The sequence below is a fragment of the Aotus nancymaae genome, unplaced genomic scaffold, assembly GCF_030222135.1.
Source record: "Aotus nancymaae isolate 86718 unplaced genomic scaffold, 86718_ANA_hifiasm-v0.15.2.pri h1tg000028l, whole genome shotgun sequence".
Classification (NCBI taxonomy): Eukaryota; Metazoa; Chordata; class Mammalia; order Primates; family Aotidae; genus Aotus; species Aotus nancymaae.
This window is the reverse complement of record NW_026988441.1, coordinates 4980374-5001066: the sequence shown is the minus strand read 5'-3', so window position 1 is coordinate 5001066 and position 20693 is coordinate 4980374. Positions and strand designations below refer to the sequence as shown.

General features: G+C 55.8%; 1 protein-coding gene across 7 annotated transcripts; it reads right to left on the bottom strand.

The window, feature by feature from the left end:
• Positions 1 to 1151: 1151 nt before the first annotated feature.
• On the bottom strand, positions 1152 to 20685 carry JOSD2 (Josephin domain containing 2). Of its 7 annotated transcripts, none has more exons than XM_012461333.3 (8): positions 20332 to 20685; positions 19502 to 19664; positions 17515 to 17640; positions 16400 to 16594; positions 14417 to 16288; positions 13540 to 13578; positions 2190 to 2275; positions 1152 to 1988 (listed from the first exon to the last, which is right to left on the bottom strand). In XM_012461333.3, exons 2-5 carry the CDS (start codon positions 19645 to 19647, stop codon positions 16189 to 16191), a joined length of 567 nt encoding a protein of 188 aa, XP_012316756.1. In that variant the 5' UTR covers positions 19648 to 19664; positions 20332 to 20685; the 3' UTR covers positions 1152 to 1988; positions 2190 to 2275; positions 13540 to 13578; positions 14417 to 16188. The 7 variants fall into 7 exon arrangements, 6 of the variants coding, with proteins under 6 accessions (XP_012316756.1, XP_012316769.1, XP_064237070.1 ...); XM_012461346.2 differs by lacking the exon at positions 20332 to 20685 and adding an exon at positions 20057 to 20273; XR_010344233.1 differs by lacking the exons at positions 16400 to 16594; positions 17515 to 17640; positions 19502 to 19664; positions 20332 to 20685 and having other exon boundaries at positions 14332 to 14417.
• Between the last annotated feature and the right edge of the window lie 8 nt (positions 20686 to 20693).

Here is a 20693-nt window from a genome sequence, read left to right as displayed (position 1 = left end):
TTTCCAGGTTCATCCATGTCACTACAAAGGACATGAACTCATCGTTTTTTATGGCTGCATAGTATTCCATGGTATATATGTGCCACATTTTCTTTGTCCAGTCTTTCATCGATGGGCATTTGGGTTGGTTCCAAGTCTTTGCTATTGTAAAGAGTGCTGCAGTGAACATTCGTGTACATGTGTCCTTAGAACGATTTATAATCCTTTGGATATATACCCAGTAATAGGATTGCTGGGTCATATGGAATTTCTATTTCTAGGTCCTTGAGGAATCGCCACAGTGTCTTCCACAATGGTTGAACTAATTTACACTCCCACCAACAGTGTAAAAGTGTTCCTATTTCTCCACATCCTCTCCAGCATCTGTTGTCTCCAGATTTTTTAATGATTGCCATTCTAACTGGTGTGAGATGGTATCTCAATGTGGTTTTGATTTGCATTTCTCTAATAACCAGTGATGATGAGCATTTTTTCATTTGTTGTTTGTTGGCCTCATGTATGTCTTCTTTTGTAAAGTGTCTGTTCATATCCTTTGCCCACTTTTGAATGGCCTTTTTTTTTTCTTGTAAATCTGTTTTAGTTCTTTGTAGATTCTGGATATTAGCCCTTTGTCAGATGGGTAGATTGCAAAAATTTTTTCCCATTCTGTTGGTTGCTGATTCGCTCTAATGACTGTTTCTTTTGCTGTGCAGAAGCTGTGGAGTTTGATTAGGTCCCATTTGTCTGTTTTGGCTTTTGTTGCCATTGCTTTTGGTGTTTTGGTCATGAAGTCCTTGCCTATGCCTATGTCCTGAATGGTTTTGCCTAGGTTTTCTTATAGGGTTTTTATGGTGTTAGGTTTTATGTTTAAGTTTTTAATCCATCTGGAGTTAATTTTAGTGTAAGATGTCAGGAAGGGGTCCAGTTTCTGCCTTCTGCACATGGCTAGCCAGTTTTCCCAGCACCATTTATTAAACAGGGAATCCTTTCCCCATTGCTTTTGTCAGGTTTGTCAGAGATCGGATGGTTGTAGCTGTGTGGTGTTGCCTCAGGCCTCTGTTCTGTTCCATTGGTCTATATCTCTGTTTTGGTACCAGTACCATTTTGAAGTCCGGTAGTGTGATGCTGCCAGCTTTGTTCTTTTTGCTTAGAATTGATTTGGCTATGTGGGCTCTCTTTTGGTTCCATAATTTTTGTATTTTTAGTAGAGATTTCTACTTACCATGTTGACCAGGCTGGTCTCGAATTCCTGACCTCAAGTGATACACCTGCCTTGGCCCCCTAAAATGCTGGGATTACAAGTGTGAATGACCACGCCTGGCCTCTATAGGCTTCTTCAACCCATCAGAGAGACTCCCTGGTAAGGATCAGGGGCTGACTACTGGTGCCTCTTCAGCTGTCAGTCCATCCTCCTTTGCTAGTACCCACCTTCCAGTCAGCAAGGCACAACAATGTTGTTACAAAGGAAACAAACTCAATTTGGTCCATTTCCTGGAATGCAGTCTCCCCAGACAGGTTTGTGTGAACAAATTTCCATTTTCCTGTGTTTGCCATATACAGCCCTACGTGCATTTCCATGGGAGCCAATCCACCCACCCATAGAATGACTTGAAAATGTGTGAAGTTCAGAAGTTTCATACCAGTTTGCTGAGCATGATGTTTATATATTGATTAGGAGTAAAAATGTTCATTTTTACAAAATGTTACAAATTCTCCCATTCCCCTCCTTTCACCCAGTATCCCCTGTTCCTCCCCCAGGCATTCTGGTCACTGTTCCTTTTTGTTGGGATCATTCTCAGTGTCTCGTACAGCTGGGTTGCAGTTCCATTCTTTGCCAGTAGGTGGTGAGAGAAGATTCCACGCACTCAGAATGCCTCAGGTTGGCTCCTGTGGCTTCTCTCCATGTCCTCCAGGGAGCGCTGTTGGTCCCTCAGGTATTGTCAGGTTCCTTCCAAGTCCCTGTCCTAGCAGTTGCTGCTCTTCAGAAAACTGGGCACCGATTTTCTCATCTGTGAAATGGAATTCAGGTGAGGTACCCCACTAGTGCTGAGGTGCTTCCAGAGGAAGAGTTGGGGAGGGAGTGGAATGGAGCAGAAAAAGGCGTCATCCCCTGCTCACTGAGCTCAGACAGGAGGCCAGGAATCAGCAGGTTCAGGAGCCCATTCCTGGCCAACCCCAGGGGCCCCACCCAGTCCTGCCCTGCTCCTTACATGCTGTGTATCTTTAGGCAAGTTGCTTCCTGTCTCCAAGCATTTTCCTTGTTTCCGCCTTCCTGGGCCTAGGGCAGGCCTGATTGCTCCAGGCAGTGTCCAGAGTTCCAGACAGATGGAAAAGAGAGAGAGAATGGGAGTCACAAAGGTGTGTGTCCACTCCTGGGCCTCAGGCTTGGGGCCTGCTCATGGCTAGCCTATTTGGGCCTCAGTGTGGACTCCTGCCTCCTGGTCAGGACCTGGAAACCTGGGAGTAGCCAAGGCAGGAATGGGAGAGGGAGGCAAAGGCCTACTGGGCAGGGATGCAGGGCCACCTGGAGATGAGAGGAGGCTCGGAGGAGAGGAGTCTCCGAGGAGGGAGGCTGGTGGGAGTGGTAGCTCTGGAGGAGACAGAGAGAGGGAGCGGGAGCAAGGAGAGGAGACAGGTCCAGGGAAGAGGGAAAGGAAAGGATGGGGCAGAGACAGAGAAACCAGAGAGAGGGAAGGAAAGAAGAGACCCAAGGAGGAGAGACAGGGAAGGAAGAGGGAGGTGAGAAGAGGAAAAGACAGAGTCAGAGGAGAGGAAAGATGTGGAGACGAAACTGGAGAAACAGGGAGGAAAGGAGAGAGGAGAAAGTTCAGGAAAAAAGCAGGAGGAGTTGGTGGCATGTGCCTGAGTCCCAGCTACTCAGGAGGCTAAGGTGGGAGGATCGCTTGAGCCCAGGAGTTCTGGGCTGTAGTGCGCTATGCTGATCAGGTGTCCGTACTAAGTTCGGCGTCAATATGGTGACCTCAGGAAGATCCAAGATGGCCGACTAGACACAACTCCAACGTACACCACCCAGCGAGAGAGACACAGAAATCCAGAGATCTCCTAGCTCCAACCAAGGTACCAGGTGCATTTCAACGGGTCTGGTCCAATGGTGAGCAAAGCCCACTCAGGGCAAACCAGGGTGGGGAGGGGTGCTGCTTCACCCAGAAAGTACATATGACCAGTGAGTTGGAGGCTCCCCCTCTGGCACTCCGGTCCAGATACAGCACTTCCCCTAAAGCCTCAGCAATACACAGAACAGGGGATCTTTGCTAGTCAAGTGCTGGGAATTACAAACGCAGAATTGAATAAGAGCCTGCAGACTAAGCTGTCGCCCGCCCCCATGCCAGAGAGAGAGGGAGCTGTAAGCAGGAGCAGCTGGGCAGGCCCCTACCCCATGACCGGAGAGAGAGGAAGCTGAAAGGGGGAGACAGCCAGGTGCGGCTGGGTGGGTCCCTACCCTCGTGAACAAACCCCAGAGGCCTGAAACTCTAACTCTAGTCGGTTGCGCAGCCAGTGCCACAGTCTGAGATGAACCCTGAATGATCCAGCCCAGTGGAGGAAGGGACTGGGCTACATGTTTTAACAAAAAACACAGGAAGCCTACATTACAAAGAGACAGCCAGAGAGAGACAGAGACACCAAGAAAGAGACAGAGACAGCAAGAGAGACAGCCAGAGAGAGACAGGGAGAGGGAAAGAGACAGCAAGAGAGAGACAGAGACACTGAGAAAGAGACAGAGACAGCAAGAGAGACAGCCAGAGAGAGACAGGGAGAGGGAAAGAGACAGCAAGAGAGAGCCAGAGACACTGAGAAAGAGACAGAGACAGCAAGAGAGACAGCCAGAGAGAGACAGGGAAAGGGAAAGAGCAAGAGAGACAGCGAGAGAGACAGGGAAAGAGACAGCAAGAGAGAGACAGAGACAGCCAGAGAGACAGGGAGAAGGAAAGAGACAGCAAGAGACAGCGAGAGAAAAAGACAAAACGATGGCAAGAGAGAGAGACAGCAGCAGTGAGAGACAGATGAGAAAATGAGAGCGAGCGAGCTTGACTGAGGCATGATACAGAAGCCACTGGGTGGGGCTCACTGAAGGCGCCCAGAGGAAGGGGAGGGGGAGGTGAGAGGAAAGAAGAGAGGCAAATCCAAGGGGCAGAAACTGGAAGGAAGCAGAGGGAGGCAGGGAGACCAAGGGCACAGGCCCCGCCCACAGTGCCGCCCCTTGTCCCCACAGTGCCGCCCCTTGTCCCCGCAATGCTGCCCCTTGTCCCCGCAGTGCCGCCCTCGTCCCCGGCCTGCTTGTCCCCTTCTGACACAGTCCAGTGCTGTGGACAGACAGGCAGGTGCAGTCAGACTGGGGCCCCATCAGCTCATCCTCTGGGGGTCAAGAACAGACCATGAGGAAATGAAAGGGGGAGGACGAGGGGGAGGACCCTGGGGGTTGGCAGTCTGGAGGACAAGGGAGAAAATTCCAGAAAGGCTGAGAGTCACAAGGTGGGCAGTCAGGAAAAGGTGGGGCTGGGTGGAAGCGGGTGGAGGACTGGAACATCACCCAAGGGAGGAGCAGGAGTGTGTGAGACCTAGAGAGGAGGAAATGCGGAGGGTCCAGTGAAAGAAGGGACGGACAGGGAAGGCCTGTGTGTGTGTGTACTATGGAGAGTGCGGAGGAGGAGGAGGAGGAAGAGGGAGGAGGAGGGAAGAGGAGGAAGGAAGGGGAGGAAAGATGGGGAAGGAGTGGGAGGAAGGAGGAGGAGGGAAGAGGAGGAGGAAGGAGGAGGAAAGAGAAAAAGGAAAGAGGAGGAAAGGGGCAGAAAGGAGGAAGATGGGAGAATGAGGAGGAAGGAGAAGAGAGGAGGAGGAGGAAGGAGGGAGAGAGGAGGAAGGAAGAGGAGGAGGCGGAAAGAGGAGGAAAAGAGGGAAGAGGAGAAGGAGGAAGAGGAAGGAGTGAGGAGGAGGAGGGAGGAGGAGGAGGAGGGGCAGCTGCATGAAGATACATGAAAAGAAAGAGGTGATGAAGAAGGTGGGTGTGAAGGACCCTGCTGGCCTGTAGTGGGAGGGAAATTAGTGTGTGTCAAAGATAAGCTGGGGCCCGGCGCGGTGGCTCACGCCTGTAATCCCAGCATTCTGGGAGGCTGAGGCAGGTGGATCATTTGAGGTCAGGAGTTCAAGACCAGCCTGGCCAACATAACAAGACCCTGTTCCTACTGAAAATACAAAAATTAGCCAGGCATGGTGGCGGGCGCCTGTAATCCCAGTACTTTGGGAGGCCGAGGCAGGAGAATCGCTTGCACTTGGGAGGTAGAGGTTGCAATGAGCCAAGATTGCTCCATTGCATTCCAGCCTGGGTGACAGAGTGAGCCCGTCTCAAAAAAAAAAAAAAAAAGTTGGGGAGCTGGGGGCATGTAGAGACAGGAACAGAGCGGGGGGTAGGGGTGGGGGTAGAGATTCAGAGAATGGGAGAGAGGAGAGGGCGAGAGAGACAGGAAGGGGGTCATAGAGGAGAGGCAGAAGGAGAGAAGGCGGAGGGGGGGGCGAATCTTCTTCCCCACCCGGACCTCAGTTTCCTCATCTGCTCTCCCCCAGGTGGTGAGGAATCCAGGGACCACCCGCCAAGCACCTGCAGGGCAGGGAGGCTGCGGAGGCAGAGGAAGGAGGGTCAGGTTTGAATCCAGTGTGGTGACAGGTATGGCAGAAGCGTCCCCTCTGTGGGCATGGGCTACCTCTCAGGTCAGATTCTAGAGCGTTCCTTCCTAGATTCTCTTGAGGCCTCCTTGAGCCTCCCGCACCCCGCCCTGCCCTGGGAGGGAGTGGCCATTGTCATCGCCTATTTTTCCAAGGGAGAAATCAGGCTGCAGCCTGAGTCCTCCCTCCTCCTGCTTCCTACGGGCTGGCTGCCCATGCTAGGCTGTGGTGGCTGAAACTCCTGGGGAAACCTAAGCTCCTGCCATCTGAACGGTTTGGAGCTTCTACTGCTGAGAAGGAAGAAAAAGAGAGAGTCAGTGGACTGGAGGGGCAGGGGAAAGAAGGGTCTAGAGAGAGTCGCCAGGTATACAGTCGGTGCTCAATTGGTATCCTTTCCGAGGAGAAGGCACAGAGAGCAGGAAGGCAGAGTGAGGAAGGGAAAGGGAACAGAGGGAGAGAAGGGGAGGCTGTGCATATAAAAAGCCTGGCACACAGTCAGTGCTCAATGAATGCACATTCCCTCCAGGACCACATGAAAAAGGAGAAGAAACTCCCGCAGAGGAAAAGCAGGAGGATAGGCAGCCTCAAGAGAGGGGCATGGAGCCAGGCGCAGTGGCTCATGCCTGTAATCCCGGCACTCTGGGAGGCCGAGGCGGGTGAATCACCTGAGGTCAGGAGTTCCAGACCAGCCTGGGTAACACAGTGAAACCTCGTTTCAAAAAAATTACCGGAATGTGGTGGTGCACACCTGTAATCCTAGCTACTTGGGAGGCTGAGGCACCCATGGTGGCGGGTGCCCATAATCTCCGCTTCAACTCGGGAGGCAGAGGTTGCAGTGAGATGAGATTGTGCCACTGCACTCCAGCCTGGGCGACAGAGCGAGACTCCGACTAAAAAAAATAGAGTGAGAGAGGGGCATGGGTGGAAAGTGTGATGCAGACAGTAGGTGTCTGTCTGTTAAGTGTTCTTTTCCCCAAGAGACAGGAGAAAGTAAAGGAGGAGTGAGGAGAGGAGGAGAAGGGAGAGGAGGAGGAGGGTGAGGAGGAGGAGGAGGAAGAAACTCCAGCAGAGAGAACAGAAGAGACTTGCGTGGGAAGGAGACAATATACGTAAAGTGACTAATACACAGTAGGTGCCTAATAAATGCCCATTCTCCTTCCTGGCAGCAAGCACAGACTTCCTGGCAGCAGGCACAGAGCAAGCAGCCAGGAGGAAGGGAGCAAGCAGAGAGAAGGAGAGAAGGGAGAACAGAGCCTGTGAGGCAAGCAGACGGTGGGGATGAAGGGGCAGCATACAGCAGGCACTCAGTCTTGCCTGTTTCCTCCCCCAGGAAAGAGCTGGCAGGGCAGAGAGGAAAGGGAGAAGCTGGAGGAGAGAAGGAGGTAGGGGGAAGAGAGGAAATGAGAACAAGTGCTCTGGTGAGCGGTGGGCACACAGGAGGCACTCAATAAATGCACATTGTCTTCCTCGAGAACAAGATGGAAATGAAGGCTCAGACAGGAACAAGAGGAAAAGTGTTGGCTCAGGAGGCCTCCGTGGGGGTGGAGGGGCAGAGGAGAGGATGCGTGGGGAGGGAGCGGTGCGGGTGAGCCACGGGGGACACAGTAGGTGCTCAATAAATGCCCATTTTCTTCCCTGGCAGAGTGCAGAAAGCAGCAGAGACTGGTGGCATCAGTGGAGACTGAAGGGCAAGAGGAGAGTAGAGAAAGGACAGAACCGTGTGCATACCAGAAGTGCTCAATAAGTGTAGTCCTTGCCTTGGAAGAGGGCAGAGAGCACAGAAACACAAGGAGAGGACAGAAGAGGAACCGGGTGGGAAGAGGGCGAGGAGAGAGGTACGTACAGTGCCTGGTACACAGGAAGTGCTCACAGTGTGTCCGCCCCCTCTGCCAGGAGACAGCAGAACGTCAGAAAGGAGAGGAAACCCACAGAGGGAAGAAAGCCCCGGTGAGGCGGCTCACGCTGGTAATCCCAGCACTGTGGGGGCTGAGGTGGGTGGATCACCTGAGGTCAGGAGTTCAAGACCAGCCCGACCGACATGGTGAAACCCCATCTCTGTTAAAAATACAAAAAATCAGCCGGGTGTAGTGATGGGTGCCTGTAATCCCAGCTACTCAGGAAGCTGAGGCGGGAGAATTGCTTGAATCCAGGAGGTGGATATTGAAGTGAGCTGAGATCGCATCATTGCACTCCAGCCTGGGTGACAAGAACAAAACTCCGCCTCAAGCAATAATAATAATAATACAAAAATTAGCCAGACATGGTGGTGCCTGGAGTTCCAGCTACTTGGGGGGCCGGGGTAGAGGATCGCTTGAGCGCAGGAGGTTGCGGCTGCAGTGAGCCTCGACTGTGTGACTGCGATCCAGCCTGGGTGACAGAGCGAGACCTTGTCTCAAAAACAAGAAAAAAAAAAGAGAGAGGAAAGAAAGGAGTGGGGGAAGAAAAGGATGTAGGAAGAGAGCAGCCAGTGTTCCTAAGCTCCTTGGTACACAGTAGATGCTCAGTAGATGCCCGTTGCCTTCCCAGGGGAGACCAAGCAAATCAGAAAGAGAAAGGAACTGGGTGGAAGGGACAGGAAAGCCAGGAGGATGGAAGGTGCAGATGGGTTACGGGAATTGTCTGCCAAGCTTCAGGTGCTTAATAATTGCCCATTTCACAGGAGGAACAAGAAGTGGGTGCCCAGGACAGGACAGGGAGGTGGGAGGCGGAAGTGTGAGGAGAGGCAGGGAGGCCTTGTGGATGCATACGGCAGGTGCTCCATAAATGCCTGTTCCCTTCCCCAGGCAGAGCAGAGAAAGCAAGCTGGAAGCAGGTGGGGGACCCCAGGAAGGGAGGCCAGGGGAGGAGGGGAGTCTGAGGGTGGAGGCTCTGGGCCAGGCCCCCAGGAGGTGCACCCCACCAACCTGGCGTCTGTGGCCGCCCCTCCTCCACGGCCCAGCCCACAGGCCTCCCCAGCTGGCCAACTCCTCTGGAGCCCTGACAAGGGGCCATTGTCCTGGGCCTGGCACTGCCTGGCCTGGCATGGCCTGGCCTGAAGGGGGAGGGGAGGCTGCCCAGCCCTGCCTGGCCCTTGTCCCCTGTGTCTGTTTGTGTGTATCGGGGCGGGGATGCCAGGCCAGGCCTGAAGGGGCAGGGGAGGCTGCCCAGCCCTGCCCGGCCCTTGTCCCCTGTGTCTGTGTGTATCGGGGCGGGGGTGCTGCCTGGTCTCTCTGTCTCTGGGTCTCTAAGTCTCTGTCTCCCTGTCTCTCACGAGCTGTATCTCTGACCTGCCATCTCTCATCTCTGAGCTTATGGCCCCATCTTGTCTCTGTGTCGCTTGGTCTCTTGCTCTCTCTCCGTGCCTGTCACTGGTTCTCTCTCTGCATCCATCTCTGTCTCTGGGAGGGAGGAGCCCCCATACCCAGCTCTGGGATTCCCACCCCCTAGACCCAGGATCAGGGCTTGGGGCTGAGCTGAGAGGCAGAGGAGCGAGGAAGGAAAGAAGGAGGCGCAGAAGGGAGAGAGGTGAGGACAGAAACAGCTTTATTCAGCAGGGACCGCAGAGGCCCGGGAGGACTTCATCTGGAGAGCTGGGGAGAGAGGAGGACTCAGAGAGAGACGGGAGAGACAGACAGAGACAGAGAAATAGGGGGAGAGACAGAGACAGAGAAATAGGGGGAGAGACAGGCAGAGAAATGGGGGAAGAGACAGAGAAATGGGAGAGACAGTCAGAAGTGGGGGAGAGGCAGAGACAGAGAAGTGGGGGAGTGACAGAGATAGAAGCGGGGGAGAGAAAGAGATGAGAGAAGTGGGGAAGAGACAGAGATAGAAGTGGGGAAGAGACAGAGATAGAAGTGGGGGAGAGACAGATAGAGAGAAGTTGGGGAGAGAAGTAGGGGAGAGACAGAGATGGAGAGACGTGGGGAAGAAAGAAGGGGAGAGACAGGGAGAGAAGTGGGGAAGAGACAGAGGGAGAGAAGTGTGAGAGAGGCAGAGATAGAAGTGGGGGAGAGACAGAGATGGAGAGAAGTGGGGGAGAGACAGAGATGGAGAGAAGTGGGGGAGAGACAGATACAGAGAAGTGGGGAAGAGACAGAGAAGTGGGGAAGAGATAGAGATAGAGAGAAATGGGGAAGAGATAGAGATGAGAGAAGTGGGGAAGAGACAGAGATAGAAGTGGGGAAGAGATAGAGATGAGAGAAGTGGGGGAAAGAGAGAAGTGGGGAAGAGATGAGAGAAGTGGGGAAGAGACAGATAGAAGTGGGGGAGAGACAGAGATAGACGTGGGGAAGAGAGAGATAGAAGTGGGGGAGAGACAGAGATGGAGAGAAGTGGGGAGAGATAGGAGAGACAGAGATGAGATAGAAGTGGGAAAGAGAGATGAGAGAAGTGGGGGAGAGACAGATGGAGAGAAGTGGGGGAGAGACAGAAGTGGGGAAGAGATAGAGATGAGAGAAGTGGGGAAGAGACAGAGATGGAGAGAAGTGGGGAGAAGTGGGGGAGAGACAGAGATAGAAGTGGGGAACAGATAGAGATGAGAGAAGTGGGGGAGAGACAGAGATAGAAGTGGGGAAGAGATAGAAGTGGGGAAGAGATAGAGATGGAGAGACATGGGGAAGAGACAGATGAGAGAAGTGGGGGAGAGACAGATGGAGAGAAGTGGGGAGAGACAGATGAGATAGAAGTGGGGAACAGATAGAGATGAGAGAAGTGGGGAAGAGAGAGATGAGAGACGTGGGGAAGAGATAGAGATGAGAGACGTGGGGAAGAGACAGAGATGAGAGACGTGGGGAAGAGACAGAGATAGAAGTGGGGGAGAGACAGAGATGGAGAGAAGTGGGGGGGAGACAGATGGAGAGAAGTGGGGAGAAGTGGGGGAGAGACAGAGATGGAGAGAAGTGGGGGAGAGACAGATAGAAGTGGGGAACAGATAGAGATGAGAGAAGTGGGGAAGAGATAGAGATGAGAGAAGTGGGGAAGAGGCAGAGATAGAGAGACGTGGGGGAGAGACAGATGGAGAGAAGTGGGGGAGAGACAGATGGAGAGAAGTGGGGAAGAGACAGATGGAGAGAAGTGGGGAAGAGACAGAGATAGAAGTGGGGAACAGATAGAGATGCGAGAAGTGGGGAAGAGATAGAGATGAGAGAAGTGGGGAAGAGGCAGAGATAGAGAGACGTGGGGAAGAGACAGAGATAGAAGTGGGGGAGAGACAGAGATGGAGAGAAGTGGGGGAGAGACAGATGGAGAGAAGTGGGGAGAAGTGGGGGAGAGACAGAGATGAGATAGAAGTGGGGAAGAGATAGAGATGAGAGAAGTGGGGGAGAGACAGAGATAGAAGTGGGGAACAGATAGAGATAAGTGGGGGAGAGACAGATAGAAGTGGGGGAGAGACAGAGATAGAAGTGGAGGAGAGACAGAGATAGAAGTGGGGAAAGAGAGATGAGAGAAGTGGGGGAGAGACAGATGGAGAGAAGTGGGGAGAAGTGGGGGAGAGACAGAGATGGAGAGAAGTGGGGAAGAGACAGATAGAAGTGGGGAACAGATAGAGATAAGTGGGGGAGAGACAGAGATAGAAGTGGGGGAGAGACAGAGATAGAAGTGGAGGAGAGACAGAGATAGAAGTGGGGAAAGAGATAGAGATGAGAGAAGTGGGGGAGAGACAGATGGAGAGAAGTGGGGAGAAGTGGGGGAGAGACAGAGATGGAGAGAAGTGGGGAAGAGACAGAGATAGAAGTGGGGAACAGAGATAAGTGGGGGAGAGACAGAGATAGAAGTGGGGAAAGAGAGATGAGAGAAGTGGGGGAGAGACAGAGATGGAGAGAAGTGGGGGAGAGACAGAAATAGAAGTGGGGAAGAGACAGATGGAGAGAAGTGGGGGAGAGACAGAAGTGGGGGAGAGATAGAGATGAGAGAAGTAGGGAAGAGACAGAGATAGAAGTGGGGAAGAGACAGATGGAGAGAAGTGTGAGAGAGGCAGAGATAGAAGTGGGGGAGAGAGAGATGAGAGAAGTGGGGGAGAGACAGAGATGGAGAGAAGTGGGGGAGAGACAGAAGGGGGAGAGACAGATGGAGAGAAGTAGGGGAGACACAGAGATAGAGATAGAGATAGAGAGGAGACAGAGAGACACGGAGATACCAAGCCAGGGAAAGACAGAGAGATGGGGGAGAAGAGGGAGAGTAAGAAAGAGAAGGGGTTGCTGAGGGAGACTGAGAGAAAATTGGGGGAAGGAGACAGAGACACAGAGAAGGGGTGCAAGGAAGAGACAGATGAGAGACAGGGAGAGATGGGGAAGGTGGAGGAGAGAGAGGGAGAGCGATAGGGAGGAGAGACAGGAAGAGGAAGGGGGTCGAGGAGGGAGAAGAGAGAAGGAGAGAGCTGAGGAGAGGGACAGAGAAAAAGGGAGAGAGAGAGAGACAGGGAGAGAGGGAGAGGGAGAAAGAGAGAGGGGAGGCAGAGGGAGACAGAGCGAGGGAGACAGAGGGAGACAGAGCGAGGGAAACAGGGAGACAGAGCAAGGGAGACAGGGAGACAGAGCGAGGGAGACAGAGAGAGGAAGACGCGCAGAGCCTTGCGGTGGGGAGGTCGAGGAAGGAGCAACCCCTCTCACCTGGCGTCGGTGGCGGCTGAACCCTGGGCCTGTCCATGCGATTTAAGGGTTACCCTGGGGGTGAAACCGCCCCCCCCCCCCACTGCCTTATCTGGCCAGACTCGGCTCTGTGAGCTAAATCGGGCAGCAGCTGTCACCACCAGGGGGTGCGGGACAGCTGTCCCCCCCTACCCCGCACCTGCCTGGCACCTGCCTCGTGACCACAGCCCCTCCCTCTCCCCTCCTGCAGCCCGGGGTTGCTGAGAGGCCACTGGCATCTATGTGGGGCACCCCAGCCCCCTCAGCTCTGGGACGGGCCTGGCTGGGTGCCCTGGGGTGAGCGGCAGTCCTCTGAGTCCCGAGGCGCTCCTGTGAGAAGGGGGGTCCCAGTGGAGGGGGCATGGGGCTCTGCACAGTAAGTGCTTAGTCGGTGTGATGACCTGGTCGCCCTGCCCCTCTCACCTGCCAGAATGTGGAGGTTAGGGCAGGAGGGAGTGGGAGCAGGAGGAGGTCAGCGGCCCTTCTCCCCCCACTCCCCCTCCCTGGGCTCCTCACTCTGGACCTTATTTGGCCATAACCCAGCACGCACCTGGGGGCCACAGCCCTGCCTGCCACTCAGGCCAAGAATAGCAACACTCAGGCCCCCGTCAGGCTGTCTGGGACCTGCGATGGGACAGGCGGCAGGCACGGGGTGGCAGGGAGGGGCCCAGGGAGAAGGGGAGAGACACAGAGAGATAGAGGGGAGAGACTGAGCTGAGGAGAGACTCAGAGAGACCTTGGGAGAGACAGACCGCTAGCCAGATAAAGAAGAGAGAGAAGGGAGAAGAATCAAACAGATGCAATAAGAAACGATACAGGGGATATCACCACTGATCCCACAGAAATACAAACTACCATCAGGGATTACTACAAACAGCTCTACTCACATAAACCAGTAAACCAGGAAGAAATGGAGAAATTCCTAGACACTTGTACTCTACCAAGACTAAACCAGGAGGAAGCTGAAACCCTGAATAGGCCAATAACAAGGGCTGATGTAGAGGCAGCAATCAATAGCCCACCAACCAAAAAAGTCCAGGTCCAGACGGGTTCACAGCCAAATTCTACCAGACATTCCTTCTGAAACTGTATCAAACAATACAAAAGGCGGGAATCCTCCCTAAGTCATTCTATGAGACCAACATCATCCTGATACCAAAACCAGGCAGAGACTCAACTAAAAAAGAAAACTTCAGGCCAATAACCATGATGAACATCGACGCAAAAATCTTCAATAAAATACAAACAGATTGCAACAGCACATCAAGAAGCTTACCCATCATGACCAAATAGGCTTCATCCCGGCGATGCAAGGCTGGTTCAACAGACGCAAATCCATAAATGTAATCCATCACATAAACAGAACCAAAGACAAAAAGCACATGATTATCTCAATAGATGCAGAGAAGGCCTTTGATAAAATTCAACAGCGCTTCATGCTAAAAACTCAATAAACTAGGTATTGACGGAACGTATCATAAAATGATAAAAGCTATATATGCAAACCTACAGCCACCCTGGGGTTGGGGTGTCCACAACCCCCAGCAGCTTCCCCTCCACTGCGGGCTTTTCACCTTACAGCCTGCCCTCTGACCATGGCAAAACTTGCAGATCAGAGCGTGCCACATCCTGCTCCCCGCGTGGCCAGGGCTTTTGCAAGTGTGTCCTACGGGGTGTCAGCTCCACCTTGCTGGGGTGTCGTGGGCAGCCTGAACTGCCCACCAGGGCACATGGGCCTGCTCCCAGAGAGGACACACCCCAAGTGGGGGAACCCCTGCCTCCCTGCACCTGAGTCCCCCACTTCTGCGGGTGCCTAGTGGGTATCATCGGGTTTAGCCAAGCCCCTGGGCACCTTCCACTCACTCCTGCCTCCTCACCTCCCAGGGCCCCCCAGGCTCAGACCTGCCTCTCCATCGCCCTCGGGTGCCTGGTTCAAGCCCTGGCTCGCCCCTCTAGACCCCTCCTAGCCTCCCCGTGGGCCTCCTGGCCTCTAGTCCCCCCTCCATTCTGTCCCTGCAGCCCCAGAGGGGTCTCTGCACCCAGAGCTGACCTGCCCCTCCCTACTCACAGCTCCAGGCTGCCCTCAGAGTTCTCGCCTGGTTGGGTTCCTGGTCAGGACCCACCCTCCTCCATCACCTCCTCAAATAACTCACCTCCTCAAATAACTCCGGTGATAAACAGCCGCAGCGTTCCAGGTCTCATGGGGTGACTTCCAATTCTGGAGCGCCTTCCCCTGCGCCGCCAGCCTCTGCAGAGCCCTCTGCAGTCTTCTGTGGCTGGTCTTGTCTCTTGCCCATTTTATGCAACCTGCCTGTCCCGGGGTTCCTTCTCTGTCCTCTGGTCCCTGCAGTGCCCTGTGGGGACCCTGTACAAGCCCCCACAGCTGGGATAGGAACGCTTGGTGTCCTCTTGGGTCTTCCCACTGGGTGGAAGCTGGAACAGTGGACGGACTCTGCCTGTCTGCACGGGTGTCCCTCCTCCGCTGTGGGGACCCTTTTGATGACACGGGGCCCACGGTGGATCCAGGACACTCTCCCGGTCTCAAGGTCAGCTGGCTGGCAGCCTCAATCCCACCTGCACCCTCACTTCCCCTTGACTGTGTAACACAGCATGTTCACAGGCTCTGGGGACTAGGACAGGGCATTCAAAAATTCTATTTTTTATTATTATTTTGAGACAGAATCTCGCTCTGTCACCCAGGCTAGCGTGCAGTGGCTCGATCTCGGCTCACTGCAGCCTCTGCCTCCTGGGTTCTAGTGATTTTCCTGCCTCAACCTCCCAAGTAGCTGGGATTACAGGCACTCACCACCACACCCAGCTAATTTTTGTATTTGTAGTAGAGATGGAGTTTTACCATGTTGGCCAGGCTGGTCTTGAACTCTTGAGCTCAGGTGATCCACCTGCCTCGACCTCCCAGAGTGCTGTGGTTACAGGTGTGAGCCACCAGCCTCACATCCCACTTATTTTAAATTTTTTTGTAGAGACAGGGTCTTGCTGTGTTGCCCAGCCTGGTCTCATACTTATGGGCCTCAGCCTCCCAAAGCACTGTGATTACAGGCATGGCCACCACATCTGGCCAGGGTGTACACAGCTTTGGGGCCACCGTTCTCCCACCTACCAATCAGTGGAATAGAATCGAGAGTCCAGAAGTCAACTCAGGCATGGTGGCTTACACCTATAATCCCAGCACTTTGGGAAGGTGAAGCAGGAGGACTGCTTGAGGTTAGGAGTTCAAGACCAGCCTGGGCAACAAAGCGAGATCCCATCTCTACAAAAAATGTAAAGAAAGCAGCCAGGTGTGGTGGTCCGAGCTACTTGGGAGGCTGAGGCGAGAGGATCACTTGAGCCCAGGAGTTCAAGGCCGCAGTGAGCTGTGACTGACCCACTGCACTCCAGCCTCGGTGACAGAGTGAGACCCTGCCTCAATCAATCAATCAAATAAAGAAGTAACCCCTGCTTTCTCCTTAGCAGTTACCCCCATGGAACCCAGGAGATGGAACTCGTTTGTCTGCTGCTGGCCTCTCTCCTGCATGGGAGGAGTGTGAGCCCCGGGGGCACAGACTTGTGTTGTTTTCCGCTGTGTCCCTGATGAGGAAACTGAGGCCCAGTGATGACAAACTGGCATGAGGTGGCAGAGAACCAGGAGGGGTCCTGGGCTCTCACCCCGCCCACCAGGGTGTCTGGCCTCTCAGATAAGTGGGAGTCACTGAGCGGAAGGGCCCCAGAAGGACGGGGCAGTCAGACATAGGCCAGGCCAGCAGCAAATCAGCAGATTTATTGAGGCAGCAGCGGCAGTGGGGAGCAGGGCTGTGGGGAGGGTATGGGCCTACCCGGGGTCCATGAATGCAGGCCTTTCCCAGGCACGCAGTGTACACAGGAGGAAGATGCGCAGGAACCGTGCCGTGGGCACGACGGTCAGCTGTGGTCAGTCTGTCTGCAGCCAGCAGCCCTTCTCCTCCACCTCCTTGGTCACCACCAGCAGCACCTCACACAAGCCCTGGGCCAGCGCAGCCGCCAAGAAGGCCCTGGGTGGGAGAAATGGGGAGACTGAGGCTTGGCCAGCCGCGGCATTCCCTCCGGGGAGTGGGGTTTCGGGACGGAGCCCGTGGTCTTGGAATTGCCTGTGCGGGGCTCACCTGACTCCATCCTCGTCCCCCAGGGCCTCGGGCGCCCGAAGCTTGGAGTCCAGATTGTAGTAGATGCCGTCCACCTGGCGCAGGGCCACCCAGTGCCGCCGCCGCAGCGGCAGCGACAGCAGCCCCAGCGACACGGGCGAGGGCAGGTTCAGGATCAGCCCCAGCACCTGGGGCAGGGCCAGCTGGGACAGGGGCCTGTGTGGGCAGTGAGGGACACCACCATCAGGGCCTGCTCCGCCCACCTGCTGGTGAAATGTTGGGAAGCATGTGGGGCCCAGGCTAGTGGCAGTGGGGGGTCCTCCTTGGCCCAGCCAGGGGTGTTCCTTAATCAGTCACCCTGGTTCCTGACACTCATCTGTTCACCGCCCACTCAAACCTCCCACCCCTGTGGCCTCCCAACCAGACCTCCCATCCACCCACTGCCCACCCAACTCACATCTGCCCTTCACCAACCACCATCACCCCGTCTGTCCAGCCACCCACCCACCAACTTCTCCACTCCTCACGCAGCCACCCAGGATCCACCCACGATCCGCCCACCCCACCGATCCCAGCCACTAGCCGACTTCCCAACGACGATTCACACACTCACCCCCATCTATGCACCCACTTTACATCCCTCACACACACCCGCCCCACCTCCCCGCCAGCCACCCACCACCGTCACCATCCAGCTAGCCATCTACTGCTCCCCACCCACACAGCCAGCCACCACCCAACAGCAGCCCCGCTGCGCCCCCCACTCCTCACCCACTCTGCCATCGGTCTACCCCTGATCTACCAGCCACTGGCCAGCCAGTCATCAAAACCTCCCATTCATCCACCCAACTCCTCAGACTCCTGTCTGCTGTCCACTGCCCACGAACACCCATCCCTTCATACCCCTCATCCAACACACCCAACCACCCATGCAGCATTCACCCAGTAACCATCATCCACCCAGCATCTCAGCCCATCGACCACCTGATCGCCCTGAACAACCTGTCAGCACCAGTCTTCCCACATCCATGCCCACCTCCCCCAGCCCCATTTCCCTCCTTGCCTCCCCCCGACAGGCTTACACCACAGGGCGCCCTCGGTGCCTGGCCCAGCACGTGTGCTGCTCTGGTGCCTACCTCCTCCTGTCCCACCACACGGCGGCCAGGCCCAGCCCCTGCAGAGCGGCCATGATCACGTTGACATCATAGTTCCCGGTGCCCAGAAGGCTGCGATGAGGGTTCAGCCGGGAATCTGGGGCCAACCTGGTAGTGGGGGTGGCCAGAGCTGCATTAGGGACCCTGGAAAGGCCACCCCACAAAATGGGGGTCCCAGGAGCCACAGTTGCCTCGGCCTTTGACTCTCCCCGCTTCAGACCCCACAACTCATCCACCCTTGAGTCCCGTCTCTCCTGTCCTGTACCCAAGGCCCCAGAAGGGCTTTGTCTCCTCCCCCAGTCTCTTCCTCCAGTCCATTTCCCCGAGGCCCTATGGCTCCCCAGCGCCCCTGGACAAAGTCCCCATCCCTTGGCCAGTCCCTTCCTCTGTCCGTCAAGACCCGCCTCAGATGTCACAACCTCTGAGAGGAGCCTCCTGACCTCCAGGCTGGGTCAAGGCCCTCTCTGGGCTGCCCCAGTGAACTGAGCACCTCAGTGATGACAGCTGCCCGCATCACCCTGACTGAACACTGCCTGCTTCTCCTACGGGGCAGCCCTGCCCTTCCCCTGCTCACAGCCCACTCTGCTGCCTCATTTTCCCCAGGACAGAGTCCCACGAGGTCCTGCGTGGTCTGGCCCCCCCGTCCCCAGCCACATCCCCTGTGGGGCACCCCCCGCCCAGGAAGGCTCTTCTGCCGGCCAACACTTGCGTCTCTGGGCCCTGCCTCTGAACAGCTGCACATCTGTTCCCTATCTGGGCCCTGGGAGAGCAGGGCATGGGGGAAAAGGCTCCTGTGTGTTTCCCTCGCCTCCCTCAGGCAAGCACTCGTGTATCAGTCATCTCAGGGTCTCCAGCATGGCTTTGGCATGAAAAAGCTGATGGGTCCTTGTTCTGAATGACAGAGATGAATATATCCCATAATAATCAGTCTGAGGCTGGGACACTCAGGATATCCAGGAGCCGAAGGAGGCCCCGAGCAAGGGGCAGAGGAGGCAGGACTATCTCCGGGTGTAGAAAGACCCTCTAGCATCATGTGGGGACTGAGGGAGGGAACAGACTGGAGGTCACCGGCAGGCTGGGCAGGAGAGGGTCAGGCCTGAGCTAGGGCCAGGGACGTGGGGACAGAGAGGAGGGAGTGAGATGATAAAGGCGTATGCTTGTTTGAGACGGGGTCTTGCTCTGTTGCCTGGCTCACTGAAACCTGTCTCCCAGGTTCAAGCAATTCTCCAGAGTAGCTGGGACTACAGGCGTGTGCCACCATGCCCAGCTAATGTTTTTTAAATTTTTTAGTAGAGACAGGGTTTCACCCTGTTGGCCAGGGCAGTCTCAAACTCCTGACCTTAAGTGATCCACCCACCTGGGCCTCCCAAAGTGCTGGGATTCCAGGCATGAGCTACCATGCCCGGCTAAAGAGTGATGTTTGACATGGTGAATAGTGAAGAGGAACATTCCAGCTGGCAGGGAAGGCAGCCATGCCAGGCAGAAAGAAGTACTTGGAGGCCCAGAGGCTGCACAGTGGGGCCTCCAGGGGAGTGGAGTGAAATCTGGTTTGAGGGGGTCCGCAAGGGCTGAAGCTGCAGAGGCAGGCTCGGCCTCTGCTATGAGGAGGGCCCTGAGCAGGGTGGGGCATGTTTAGGATGGACTGGAGACTTGTGACAGGGCCCAGATAAGAGACCCTGAAGCTGGGTGAGCCTGTTATCACAGCTACTGGGGAGGCTGAGGTGGGAGGATCACTTAAGTTTGGGAGCTCGAGGCCAGCCGAGCAGCACAGCAAGACCTTGTCTCCAAAGAAACCAAAGAACCACCGGATTGAGGACTGGCTGGGGCTGAAGCCACAAGGACAGACAGGCGCAGGAGGCAACATCTCCCCAGTGTCTAGCTTAGGCAAGTGAGCAGGGTGGGGGCAGAAGAAAGTCCTCAGGCTCAGCGCCTGCCTGCTGCTCCAGGGGCTGGGGTGGGTGACGGTCACCTCTTGCAGATCTCATCGGCAGCCTCCTGGCTAAAGAGCTGCTGCTGCAGAACGTTGTTGAGGGCGTGGACGGCACAGAGCTCCAGGCGCTGCCGTTCGTGGTACACAGAGGGCGGACTCGGCTGTGCTCCCGGGGCCTGGGACATGCCGTCCTTGGCTCCTGCTGGGGGTTGGGAGGGGAAGAAAGTCCTCAGGGGCCCGGGATCTAGAGGTTCAACCTCCCAGCAGGCCTTTGGGGCATCGCCATTGATTGAGTTGGGGCTTGGGGCAGCCCGGGAGGACCCTGGGCCCTGACCCCGCTCCCTGGCAGTCTACTGGCAGTCCACGTCCCTCCATCCCCTATTCCTATTCCTACAAAAAAAGGCTGTCTCTTCAGCTCCCTTAGCAACAGAGAACCACCCCCACCACGTCTCTAAGTAACAGGGTCCCTATCATGGTCACCTAGCAACAGAGGAACCCTCCTCCCCTGTCCCTAGGTAACCGGGGCACTCTGTGGTTACCTAGCAACACAGCCCCCTTCCCACCGCACTAGGTAACAGTCTGTCCTCCGAGCACCTAGCAATAGAGGGTCCTCCTCCTCTGTCACTAGGTGATAGGGTCCCCTCTGCTCTCCTAGCAACAGAAGACTCCCTTCCCCGGTCAGGAAGCAGCGAGGCTCTCTGCTCTTGTCACTTGGCAACGGGGGCCCCCTCCCCAGTCACTAAGCAACAGGAGTGCCTCTTCCCATTTCCCGGCAACCAGGCCCCGTCCCCGGACACCAAGGAATGGAGCCCTTCACCGACCCGCACCCCAACCACGGCGCTCGCCCTTTGCCTGGCAACGCCCCTCACCCCGCCAGCCTCTCCACTCCACCGAGCCGGGGGCTTCCGCATCCCCCTCCTGGGCGGCGGCTCTGGGCTCCCAGTGCGGGGCGGGCAACACTGCGCTGACTGGGCAGGCGGGACGGACTACAGCTCCCGGCGGTACCCGCACGCCGGACTGCGACTCCCGTGGGTCCCCGCGGGACGCTTGCTGCACAAGTAACGCCCAGGCCGCGTAGCCCTGAAGTCCGCTGTCGGGCCTAGAAAACGCCGCACTCCAACTTTGCTGGGCCCCGCGGCAAGTCCCGGAAGTGCGCCTCAGAGGCCATTCCCTCGCGTACGGCCGCGCCCACTGCCGCACAGAGATTCTGGGAAATATAGTGGTTAGACTC